Genomic DNA, 13,325 nt, shown 5'->3' with positions numbered 1-13,325 from the left:
AAGAACTCACACATTCCTGCACCAGAAAAACCCCACTGCCAGAAATTCCTGATCACAGCATCCCGGAGAAATTCCTGATCAAAGCATCCCAGAGAAATTCCTGATTGAAACATCCCGGAGAAATTCCTGATCGAAACATCCCGGAGGAATTCCTGATCGAAGCATCCCAGAGAAATTCCTGATTGAAACATCCCAGAGAACTTCCTGATTGAAGCATCCCAATCGAAGCATCCCAGAGAAATTGCTGATCACAGCATCCCAGGGGAAGGGCACAGATCTGCCCTGGGAACACTCCCCAGACCCGGCCGGGCTGCCTGAGGACTCCTGGAAGGGCTGGGGTGTCCACCCAGGGTCCCAGGGAATGTGGAACCTGCTCCCAGCACACACCCCCAGGCTCCAGAGGCACAGGAAAACCTGATAAAGTTGGGAACAAGCCCCCAAGCCCCAAACTGAGATGATTGGTGAAGGACACAAAACACGTGCATGAAAAGGAAAGGGTTAAAGCACAGAATCTGCTGAGCTGGAGGGGATCCATGAGGAACATGGACTGCAAGTGTGAGCCCTGCCCAGGACAGGAGTCCCCCTTGTCCTGAGAGCATTTCCAGGTTTGGGGCAGAACCGTTCCAACCACAGCATGTCCCCAACTCGAGACCCCAGTCCTTTGTTTGGCATCCCAGGGTGAGACAGGGAGAGAACAGTGCACTGAAGACTCGGATAAACCAAACTGATTGGAACTAAATCAGCCTAACGAGCTCCAGAAACTCATTAAATGCTGAACTAGCCAGCCCTGAGCAGGCAGCACAGCCGGGCGCAGGGTGCCCCGGCAGCAGCGCCAGTGCAGCTTCAGGAGCACAAATAATCACAGATAGGATTATCTGCAGGTGCTTTTGCTGAGAGCTCTGGGAATTGGGGTACAGACCCAAATCTGACTCCCACACGGCTTTCCAGCTGAACCTATTTTCTATTCTATCCTTATATAACTTAGATACTAATTATTAGACTTATATTGTTCTGCTGTATACATTGACTTTATTCAAGCATGAGTTTCTCGTGATCTTTCTTAGGCCCCTGACCACAGTTTCTCGTGATTATTCTTACGATTAGACAGTAATTATATTTAATTACTAAACAATCATCACATCTAACAATTATATCATTTATCATGCACTAGCTACACAGGTGCAGTTCTAGCAAGGTACAAGGCCTACATGTACCCAGGGTATTTATTTTTTCAGGCCCTACTAAGCTTAATTTTCCTTTTAACCCTAAATCCCCATGATTTTAAAACCTTTTACTCAAATCTGCCCTTGGGGGGCACAGGGTGTCTGCCAAACCCGCCCCTGCTCTGCTCACCTGGACACCACTCCCGGGCTGCTGCTGGGGAGTAACACAAAACCAGGGCTGAGCACCCCAAAATCATCCAGGGAAATGGAAAAAGCAGCCTGAAAACTGGACAAAACCACCCAGGAACGAGTTCAAAAACGTCTTTTCCCTCCCCAAAGCTGCCAGGTCTTGATTCAGTCAGGTCTGAAAGCTCCAGCTGTAACAGAGCTGTCCAAGGTACAATTACAGGCAAACTGACCCTTAGCATGGATTAGCCTCAGAAAAGGGAATTCTGTGATGCCACTCCACTTTAAATCCACCTTTTCTATTTATTTAGACAGCTGACACTTTGAAATAAATGCAAATAAATGCCAGTTTTCTGAGGCACACATCCCATTCCTCATCCTCTCGTCATGGCCTCAACTCTCCTGGAAATTCTAGGATTTAGCAGCTGCCTTTAATATTTTCCAAGCATGGCACTAATGGAGCAGAAGAGAAGGAGCAAAGTGACAGTAGCACCTGGAGAGCTTCAGACCAGCTTCCAGAGGACACATTAAATCCAGACACTGGTTCATTCAAAGCAGGGTTCCATATTATAATCTATCAATCTGTATTTGCTTTGCAAAATGTAATGGAAAATGCTAATAGGATTTACTTGTGAAATGAAATTGGATTACATCTTATCTATTTTAACTTGATTTGGTGGAGCATTCCTTCAGCACCAGCCAGCAGCTTCAGTGGCTCCTCTTCCCCCATGTCCCCCCATCCTTTTGGAGTTCAGAGAGATTCTCAGGCCACCCTTTTCCACAGGGAAATTAGGGAGGACAGACAGAAATTAAGTATAAAATGTAGTTGCTGGTGTAATGAACCCCCTGTAAGTGATTAGAGCCACGGCACAGGAGCGCCTGGTGTGCATGGGGCTGCAGGCTGCCAGCCCAGAAACTCGGAATTCACAGAGTCCCTAAAACCTGAGCGCTCGGGGTCCCTGAGCAGCCTCTGCGTGCCCTGAACAGGCACGGGCCAGCAGCTCCCTGCACCGGGAATGGCACCGGGAATGGAGACAGGGAATGGCACTGGGAATGGAGACAGGGAATGGCACTGGGAATGGAGACAGGGAATGGCATCGGGAACAGCCAGGAATGGCACTGGGAATGGAGACAGGGAATGGCACCGGGAACAGGGACAGGGAATGGCACCGGGAACGGAGACAGGGAATGGCACCGGGAACGGAGACAGGGAATGGCACCGGGAACAGGGACAGGGAATGGCACCGGGAACGGAGACAGGGAATGGCACCGGGAGCGGGGACAGGGAATGGCACTGGGAACAGAGACAGGGAATGGCACTGGGAATGGAGTCAGGGAATGGCACCAGGAGCACAGCCAGGGAATGGCACCAGGAATACAATAATGGAATGGCACCAGGAGCACAGCCAGGGAATTGCAGCAGGAGTTGGTGAGAACAGCAGCAGAGGAAAAGGACTCACAGAAACATTCAGGTTGGAAAAGCCCCCCAGGACACCAAGTCCTGCCTCCCCCCAGCACTGCCAAAGCCACCACCAAGCCACATCCACAGGCACCAAGTGGAAGGACGGAGTTTCTGGGGAGGAAGCCTCGCTCCTGTCAGTTTGGTGTGGAAGTGGAGTGCCACTGCACTGTCCCCGTGCCCGAGGAGCCCTGGTGCCACCGGAGCAGAGCGGTCTGGGCAGCAGGGAATGTGGCCCCACAGGGGCTCTGCTGCCCACATCAGCTGGGACAGGGCCTCTGGGGCAGACACCACGCTGACACCCCCTGTTTGTGACCACTAAAGCTGCCACAGCGACTCCAAAACCAGGAACAAATCACACGCTGCGTAACTGAGCTTAACCAAAGAAAACTTAGCATGAACAAGAGAAATGCTTCACATTGTCCTGTCTGAGTTTTCTCACATGTTGGGGAAAAAGAACATTTCACATCACGCTGAGTGCCAAATCAGACTCAGACCCAAGCTGAGAGCACCTCCTGGGTGTGGAAATCCCACCAGGTCAGAGCTGCTGGTGCCACCAGCACCCAGCAGGTCCCACAGCAGCGGTGGGGCTGCAGGAGCACCCAGCTGCTCCTCTGGGAGCATCTCACACTCCCACGGGGATCAGGCCCATCCAAGGACCCAGGCAGAGGTTCTCATCTCCTCACATCACTTCCAGCACCACCACCACAGGAGAAACCAGGGAAAGCTCAGCGACATCAGCCTCAGCAGCCCCCAGAACCTGCTCAGACCATCACCCAAAAACGAGAACCCAAAAACCTCAGAGCACAGCTCCCTCAGCCACTGTGACAAAGCCAGCAGCTCCAGTTTGCTGCTCCAGACTCTCCTTCTGCACCACACTGAGGGAATAGCAAATAACAGCACTTACAGTATACTGTGACTTTCACTTTTTTCACGTCTGGGACCGAGACGTCGTTCTCTGCGCTGCACTCGTACTCCCCAGCCTGGTCTCTGGTGATCCCATAGATGTCCAGGTACTGCCCGCTCTCAAAGGGCTTGGCTGAAATGAAACCATCAGAAAAGAAATTACTGCTGAGCACACAGCTCCTGAAATCCAGCACCTCCAGCAACCAGAGTTTGACAGCTCAGCCTCGGCAGCTCCCACACAGCAACCCCAGCTCCACGGGGAGCTGAAATCCCAAAAACTCCCAGAGCAACCCCAGCTCCACGGGGAGCTGAAATCCCAAAAACTCCCAGAGCAACCCCAGCTCCACGGGGAGCTGAAACCCCAAAAACTCCCAAAGCAACCCCAGCTCCACGGGGAGCTGAACCCCCAAAAACTCCCAGGGCAACCCGAGCTCCACGGGGAGCTGAAACCCCAAAAATTCCCAAAGCAACCCCAGCTCCCCGTGGAGCTGAACCCCCCAAAGTCCCAGAGCAACCCCAGCTCCACAGGGAGCTGAAGCCCTAAAAATTCCCAAAGCAACCCCAGCTCCACGGGGAGCTGAAACCCCAAAAACTCACAGATCAACCCCAGCTCCACGGGGAGCTGAACCCCCAAAAACTCCCAGAGCAACCCCAGCTCCACGGGGAGCTAAAACCCCAAAGTCCCAGGGCTGACCAGAGGGTCTCACCTGACCCAGCTCCCCACAGAAACTCAACAGCCCCGAGATGCACCAGCGTAATTTGCACCCGATGGGTGCCACAGAACAGAGCTGGAACCCATCAGGAATTGTCTCAGCTGGAACCCACCAAGAATTGTTCCAGAACACTGACCCAGATCAGCTGGAACCCACTGGTTATTGTTCACAGCCCAGGAACAGCTAGAACCCATCAGGAATTGTTCCAGAACACTGGCCCAGCTCAGCTGGAACCCACCAGGAATTGTCTTGTTTTAGAGGAACCCATCACTCAGGAATGTCTCACAGCCCAGGAACACGTTTTTTGTCCCCCCCTGACGTGGGGTACAGGTGCTTTTCCCCAGCTCCCGAAATCCCAGCCCCTCCCAGCCCTCCCCTCCTGTCCCACCCTGCGGGGAGTGTTTGGTGTCCCTCAGCTGGAGCTGCTCCCTGCTCCCAGCCTCTCCAAGGCAATTCACAGCTTTGGGTTCCTCACAGCAGCCCCCACCACAGATGCTGGAAATTATACATCTAAGGGTTTAAAAGCCTTGCTGGAAGTGTTTTCCCAGCCTGAAAGCCTTTAATTGGCTGTTAATAACTGTGGCTGTGGGGACACTGCTGTGTCTGGCCATCAAGGGGTGAATGAATTATTGGTGTATAATAATTGACCAGGGCTTGGCTGGCTCTGGAAAGAGGAGGAAACGTTGGGCTGGTTCTGAACACTGACATATCTCCTGAGATACACACACTGCTCATTCAACACTGCAATGTTTCTCAGGTAAAAATGACCTGGTATCTGTGGGAATAAGCTCAGCCTGCGTTAAAACTCTAATTTTCATTGCATTCTATGAGTTATTAATGAGTTCATCTACTTTCATTGAAAAGCAAGAAATGTTTCCCATTTATCTTAGAATTGTCAAAAAGGAAAAGACCCTGCTCATTTCTGTGCAATGCTTTTGGGCAGTTTTAGTTTGTATCTCTCTAAGATTTTGATCTCGCTCTTGTCCCTCAGTTCCTTCACAAAGCCCCAGTTATTTGACCATCTTAGCTGGAGTATTCTTCTCCTGACAAGTGTATTTTAAAGAGAATTTTTTAAAGGGTTTTAGAAGGCCTGAGGGTTTCTAGGAATGCCTTTAATTGTTCCTGAAGGGATGCTCAGCCTGCTGAGATGGCCCTGCTAACAGTGGCCCTTTGCTGAGGAGTGTCCTGGGAGGGCCCAGCTGCAGGGCAATGTCACCTCAGCTGGCAGTGGCTCCTGGACCGAATGTCCTTAATTGGAGCCCAACGCCAAACCTGCCCAGGCTGGCACCCACCAGTCCTGGGAAAACGAAAAGGCCAAAATCCCCATAACTGAGCCCAGAGGACGTGGCCCTTCCACGCAGAGCTGAGGTTTGGGAAGTTGTTTTGGGACTGATTTTATTGCTGATCCGAAGGCGAGGGGAGGAATGCCACCCAGCCCTTTCCACTGGGTGCTCTGCTGCCTGTAAACCATTAATTAATGCCCTCATTTACTCCCCTGGAGCTCCTGGGGAGCCCCAGCTCCTGTCTGATAGCAGGGACCATGATTTAATGACAAGCTATGCCTTCATCAGCTGAACAACCCCCCAGGATAACCAGCGGGACGTTAAATTCCTATCAAATACTCATAAAAATCCTCAGCCTGGGAAAATCTCCTTCAGCCACAGGTCCTGGAGCCCTGCTCCTCCCAGCACTGGCCTCTCCCTACATCAGTCCTCCTCCTGCTTTGGGAAAGCTGCTGGCCAGGAGGGATGGATGCAAAACCCTGAGAAGAAGGCAAGAGAGCAGGGAGGAACTGGAAAACATGAACCTGGGCATTACCAGAGTCCTGGAATGGTTTGGGTTGGAAGGGATCTCAAATCCCCTCTCACTGCACTGTGCCATGGTAGGGACACCTCCCCCTGTCCCAGCTGCTTCAGCCTGGCCTGGGCACTGCCAGGGCTCCAGGGGCAGCCCCAGCTGCTCGGGGCACTCAGGGCCTGGCAGGGAAGGATTCCATCCCAAAGTGACCCTCCTTCACCTGCGCTGTCCCTGCCTCCCTGGGCAGCCCCTTCCTTGGGGAACTTCTGCCAAAAGCAAAGCGGAAAAGGACTTTGGTGCACAGCACTTGAATTTTGGCCAAGAGGAAGGTTTATCGGGAGATTTCTGAGTGCCAGCTGCTGCTGCTGCCAGCAGAGCTTTGCCCAAGCAGTGGTGGGACACGGCAGAGCCACAGCTGGAGCGGGGACCCGGCACAACTTCATCCTTTAACATTCTGCCTTCATTCCCAAATATCGATGCTGCGCTTTGCCGGGAAATGTCAGAACAAAACAAGTAATACCTGCAATTTATTCGGGTGACATTTCAACAATACAGATTTGGAGATTACAGCCCGCAGCCCGATGCTGTTACGCTGAGTGGGGAGATTTGCTGGATTTACATAATGGGGCTGCGTAATGAATATTTATAGAATGCGAGCATTTACATAATGACTGCAAGTTAAACATGCACAATAAAGATTCCAGGCCAATAATTTACGGACTAAGTTTAAAAATCACCTTGAAATGCATTTTATTTTTATTCCTACGAAAGGTTCAATTTATCTCTTGTTCAGAAAAATTGAATCCGACCTCATGCGAGTCGAGGCTGTGTTGATGTAAATCATGATCATATCCTGGAATTAGTCTACATTGAGTCATTTGTATTCAGAGATTTCAGTTCCTTATCTTTTAGCAGCAGCTTTGACAAACAATTTGAGAATATTCTAAATATGCTTGGTTAATATAATTTAGTGCTGGATGGGAGATGCGCTGCCTGCCTGGGAGGCTCATTAGTGCCGCTGGGAATTACAGCCAGAGCGGGCAGGAATTAGCAAGTGCAGATGAAGCTGAGCAGGAGGAGGTGAGGTGCTGCAGACAGAATACCAAGCACGGAGGATCTGATGGAGCCCTGGCACAGAACACCCACTGCCCCTGGGGCACAGAACTGCCCCTGCCCCTCCTGGGCTTGCTCCCACCACATCTAGCAGCATTCCTGAGCAAGGAGCCCCTGGGCCCGAGCTCTGCCTCTGCAGCCCCAGCTGTGCCTGTGAACCCCAGATCCCTGGGGATGGAGTGTCCAAGGTGGGCTTGGAGCGAGGAACACATCCAGGGGGTCCCTGCAAGCCCTTCTGACTCCCTGCATCAATTTCCACAGATTCATTTGGGTTGGAAAGTCCCTCTGGGTCCCTGGGGTCCACCACTGACCATGTCCCCAGGTGCCTGAGCTCCAGAGGAGGATGCTCTGCCTCCCCCCCAGCCCCTGCTGCTGCCTGAGTGCAATAATTCTCCTTTTCTCCCTCTCCAGGAACATCACCCCAGCTCCTTTCTGCAGCCACTCAAACTCTTTAAGCCATTAATCCAAGGTATCACCAGGGCTTCCAATAAAATTTTATTTGACATTTAGTTAAAATCCATTTTCTGCTACAACTGAATTTTTCCTCCAGTCCCTTGATGGACACTTCATCGTCATTGTTTTAAAGGTCAGAAGTGAGGGTTTTTTCCCAGATCTCGCTTTGTAAAGCCAACTGTTCCTCAGGATGATGAGAGGCTGTGGCAGCCCACAGAACCCTTCTTGCCTGAAATTACAGGGATTTTGTGCAGGCTGGGGGAGCAGAGCAATCCCTCCCTGCAGAGCTGCAGAGGCAGCTCCAGTCCTGCCTGGGACACAGCTGGGACACAGCTGGGGAGCACAACATCCTCGTTTCCAGAGCAGGCATCTCCCCAGAGCCCCTGCTTTGCTCCCAGGGAGCAGCTCCAGTGGCCCTGACACGAAACCTTTCCTTTCAGCGTGCTGTGAGGAGCCAGGGGGATACATGGAAATACCAAACAGCATTCCTTCCCTCGCCCTTCTGTTCCCAATTTTTCATACACTTCATTTAATGCGTTCAGCAAAACCGTTCTGATAAGCTGTGCCATGGAATAATGCTTCAGTATCCTGGAATATCCTCAGGGAGGGACCCACCAGCATCATAAATCCCAACTCTGACACCCCAAAAATCCCACCCTGTAGCAGTAGAAGAAAAGACAGTGAACTAAACCTACTGCATGACCCCTTCCTGTGTTTAACTCTCATGTTTCCCGTTTCTAGAGAGCCCCTGTGCTCCTCATCTCATCCTAGCTTGGATTTTTACTGGAATTGTTTGATCCATGGCTGGATTACAACACATGTAAGGACATACATTAATTTTTAGGTGCCCTGTCCTCATTCCTGTGTTACAGTGATGCCTGAAGTTTGAGCTCCCATATTTTCTAGACTCTGCACTGCGTTGGTTTATAATTCTGAACTTCACATAACGTGTCAGCAGCTCTCCCCACAGCTCAGTCAGACAGAACAATCCTTTTCCAGCCCAGAACCAAGGACACCACTGCAGCTTTGATGCTGCTGAGCCAGGGACAGCAAAACGACTTGTACAATTTCAGAAGGCAAAATGAGCGTTCATTCAAAAGCACCTCTATTTTATAGAGAACATTGTGAACATTAATTTCATTGGTCTTAGAGTAAAACCATTTCACCTGGTTGGTGCACTGGACTCAGGTCAGTGTGGCAGAACATATTTATGAAGAATATGAACAGAAAGAGAGATAATAGATAATTTACATTCCTCTGGGACTTCTTCCCAGGCTTAGCCTGGCTGAAATCTTTCTTTTTCTCTCTGACTGAACTGAGCATATCCACACAGCTTCAGCCCCAAAAAGTGCAAACAACAGGGAATGGAGGAGAGCAGGCTGGGAGGGTGGGGCTGCAGCACCTGGAGCTGGAATTGAACAATTAACCCAAATAAATGGACCAAAACTTATAAAAGTGTGAAAACTCGTGACTCAGAGTCCATCTTGGTGTAGAGCCTTGGCCAGGCTCTTGCATTGCCCGAGGTGTAGCCTTTGAAGGGCCTTTAATAAATCCCTTTGATAAATAAATAAATATTCCTGTAGCTCTGCCCAGCCCCTGCTCCAGGCAGCCTCCCAAGGAGTCACTTGCCAGCTCTGACCCCGTTGTGTTGGTACTGGACATGAAATGAGCACACAGAAGTTTGGTAAGCTCAAAAGAGAAAAAGACCCGGTTTTATTCAATCATCTGGTATTTATAGAATTCCAAAGGTGACCGTGGATTGGAGGATGGAATTGTCACCTCTCTGACCACACTGGTCAAAGATCAATCAATAATTTCTCTGCACCCACAGAGAAATATGTAAACTATTCTATTTATACACGAAACTGTGTGGGAACTCTGACTCTCAAGTACGTAACCATCATCAGAAGGCTGAAGAAGTTTTATGAGAACTTTAAAACTTTCAGAAGAACTATAAAAGAAACCTAACCCGTTTAAAAACCAGGGCAGCCGCCGCTGGCTGCCCAGGCCGAGGGTGGCACGGGCGGGCACGGCGTGTCAGGCACTCACCCGAGGGGGAGATGTGTCTCCAGGAGATGGAGGGCTCCGGCTTCCCCGTGGCCAGGCACACCAGCGTGACGTTGCTGCCCTCGTTCACCACGACGTCGCTGGAGATCCGGAATATCTTGGGAGCGACTGCAACGAGACGGGGACAGGGGTCAGGGCAGCTGGGGTCACCGGGCACACACGGGGTTATGTGCAGCAGATACAATCCACGCCATCTCCAGCATGATATTTGTGATATTGAATATTTGCTGGAGTACACACGTCTGTATTAGGAGTCCCCCCACCCTCGCAGGCGAAACCTGGTGTGTGTTGAAACCCGATTTACAGGTAAAAGGATGTGGCTCTCTGGAGGTATCTGAGGGGATACGGGGCCTGATCCGAGCTGGATATCATGGAAATCCTCGGGCAGATACATGTGAATGCAGGGTTCCCTTAAATTTCATCAAGGGTTTCACTGTCCCCCCCTGCCTTGTCCCCAGCCCCTCTCCAGGCCCTGCCAGGGGCTCTGAGCTCTCCCTGGATCCTTCTCCTCCCCAGGTGAGCATCCCCAGCTCTCCCAGCCTGGCTCCAGAGGGGCTCCAGCCCAGCCCAGGCTGCCAGGCAGGCACAAACCCTCCCCAGCTTGTGCTGAAGCCACGAAGATCTGACCCACAGGAAATGTGCAGGCTTTTGTGGCGTTTTGGGGCTTCCCAGCAGGAACTTTCCAGCCTTTCTGAGGGAAGATTGGAGCTGTGACATGGTAGAAGGTGGAGAATTTTCCAGACTTAGAGGGTGCAGATTAAGTGATTTCCTTTTAAGCACGAGCTTTGTTCCATTCCTAATTGACTGGGCTCTTCTTTAATCTGGGCTTTACAGTGAGGAAATTAAATCAAACCTCGCTGAGGATGTCTGTAAGTCTCGTTACAATGACACTGAGCAGGTCACAGCGTTGATGCCTTTCCAAAATAGAATTAGAAAAGAAATGAATCTGAGAGGTCCATTAATTAAAATAACCCCCAAATAAGCAGAGAGCTGCAGCCCAGTGCAATCCTGTCAAATGACAGGAGTGATGCAGGCTGACCTGGGGCTGATGGCACACCATGGATGTTCTTACTGGCACTGATTTCCCAGGAACATCCCGGGACAGAAATTGGCTCCCACAGCATTTCTGGAGCCTGGCAGCCTGAGACAAATCAGGATTTCTGCCGTAGCAGTGTGCTGCTAATTTTTCTGCTGTTTACTGCCTGATAGGGATCATTGCATTCTGATCACTAAAATCTGTGGAATTTGTTAATTATGTCTCGAGTATATGTGCCGCATCACAATGGAATGTTAATATTTATTAGGAATTTAAAAATGTTTGTTTTGCATCCGTATTTCTTCCCACACCTCTGAAGAGGCTGATCTCGGAGCAGATTTGGCATTTAAAATCTGCTCTGCTGAGCTTGGAGAGCACATTAAACCCATCACTGAGCTGCTCCCCACTTCAGCAGCTCCTGCCTCCCACCCAGACCACGTGGAGCTGTGAAGGTCAGGGAAAAAATTAAATAAAGCAGCAAATAAACATTTATTCAGAAAATGGATTAACGGAAGGCCGAGGAAATGAGATAATAAACAAGGATGAAAGAGGAATTAAACTCCCAAGTAAATTTGGTGCGGGGGTCCAACATGGAAAGTGCTTTGCAGTCATCTGGCTTTTTCTTTTTTAATGTTAAATGAAACCATTAATTTAATGTTAATGTTTCAACGTAAACCCTTCCCTTTTTGCACAATGCCTTTAATTTAAACTCTCCTTTCTGGAGAGGGTGTGTGACCAAAGGCCTGGGGAGCTGCTGCAGGAGGAACAGAGAGAAGCAGGGGTGCTGAGCTGTGGGAGAAGAAGGCTCAGGGAGCCCCGAGCTCCCCTTGTCCCAGGATTTACAGGAACAAAGCAGGTGGGACCCCTGCCAAACACAGCCCAGTGTGCTGGGAGGGTCTGGGAGCTGCTGGCCAGGGAAGGGGCTCGGGAGGGCCCGGCTGGGCTGGCACCCCCACCAGTCCACAGTCAATTCCACAGTCAATTCTACAATCCCACAATCAATTCCACAATCAATTCCACAATCAATTCCACAATCAATTCCACAATCAATTCCACAGTCAATTCCACAGTCAATTCTACAATTCCACAATCAATTGCACAGTCAATTCTACAATTCCACGACTTCACAATGAATTCCACAATTCCACAATCAATTCTACAATTCCACAATCAATTCCACAATCAATTCTACAATTCCACAATCAATTCTACAATTCCACAGCTCCACAATTTCACAATGAATTCCACAATTCCACAATCAATTCTACAATTCCACAGCTCCACAATTTCACAATGAATTCCACAATTCCACAATCAATTCTACAATTCCACAGCTCCACAATTCCACAATGAATTCCACAATGAATTCCACAATTCAACAATTAATTCACAATTCCACAATGAATTCCACAATGAATTCCACAACGAATTCCACAATTAATTCCACAATTAATTCCACAATGAATTCCACAATTCCACAATGAATTCCACAATTCCACAACTAATTCCACAATGAATTCCACAACGAATTCCACAATTCTACAATTACAATGAATTCCACAATGAATTCCACAATGAATTCCACAATTCTACAATTAATTCCACAATTCCACAATGAATTCCACAATTCCACAATGAATTCCACAATGAATTCCACAATTCCACAATGAATTCCACAACTAATTCCACAATGAATTCCACAATGAATTCCACAATGAATTCCACAACAAATTCCACAATGAATTCCACAACAAATTCCACAATGAACTCCCCAATGAGTTCCCAGTTCCCTCCAGCAGCGCACCCATGGCAGCAGCAGGAGCTGCCCAGGCCTGGGGGTGCTGTCCCCTCCCTAGCTGTCCCCTCTCTGGCTGTCCCCTCCCTGGCTGTCCCCTCCCTGGCTGTCCCCTCCCTGGCTGTCCCCATCCCTGGCCGTGCCCTCCCTGGCCGTGCCCCCAGTGCTGCAGTGGCACCCTGGGCACCCTCCTGGGCTGAGCTGCCTGGAGGAAGGGCTGGAAGCAGCAGGGGAGCCCTGGGCTCCTCGGAGGGACAGCATAAAATTGATTTCATCAGTGTGGGGAATAGCTGGAAATCACTGCCAGGCACAGGAAACTGATTCTTGCTCTTCTTTTTATGGCTTGGTGTAATAATTGGTTTTTATGAGAAATCCATAGAAAAATTAAAATGTGCTTATGAGGGTGATTAAGCTCCATTCCCACTAACTGAGAATCCTCAGTCTTCCCTGCCACACTCCCCCTCTCTGCCTCATGGGCTCAGGAATTTCAGCGTGGCAGGAAATCCCTAAATTCCCTTCTTTCCTTCTCCTGTTCTTTCCTTCTTCTGTTCTTCCCACTGTAACCAGAAGGACAAAGCAGCTTGTGCCTGGAAAACCACACACAGCCAGAACAGTCAAACCATGGAATGATGGAGCC

General features: G+C 49.9%; 1 protein-coding gene across 2 annotated transcripts in view; it reads right to left on the bottom strand.

Annotated features, from left to right (window-relative positions):
• Positions 1-13,325, bottom strand: part of NEGR1 (neuronal growth regulator 1) — a 161,572-nt gene that overhangs the window by 68,635 nt on the left and 79,612 nt on the right. For both annotated transcript variants that reach the window (XM_030279486.4, XM_030279487.4), the window contains exons 3-4: positions 9,840-9,965; positions 3,716-3,847 (exon numbers count right to left, since the gene is read on the bottom strand). In XM_030279486.4, coding sequence (XP_030135346.2) covers positions 3,716-3,847; positions 9,840-9,965 — 258 coding nt within the window. The remainder of the gene's footprint in view (positions 1-3,715; positions 3,848-9,839; positions 9,966-13,325) is intronic.

Source organism: Taeniopygia guttata, chromosome 8 (genome assembly GCF_048771995.1).
Source record: "Taeniopygia guttata chromosome 8, bTaeGut7.mat, whole genome shotgun sequence".
Classification (NCBI taxonomy): Eukaryota; Metazoa; Chordata; class Aves; order Passeriformes; family Estrildidae; genus Taeniopygia; species Taeniopygia guttata.
Note: the sequence above shows the minus strand (reverse complement) of the source record. Positions and strands in the feature narration are given on the sequence as shown.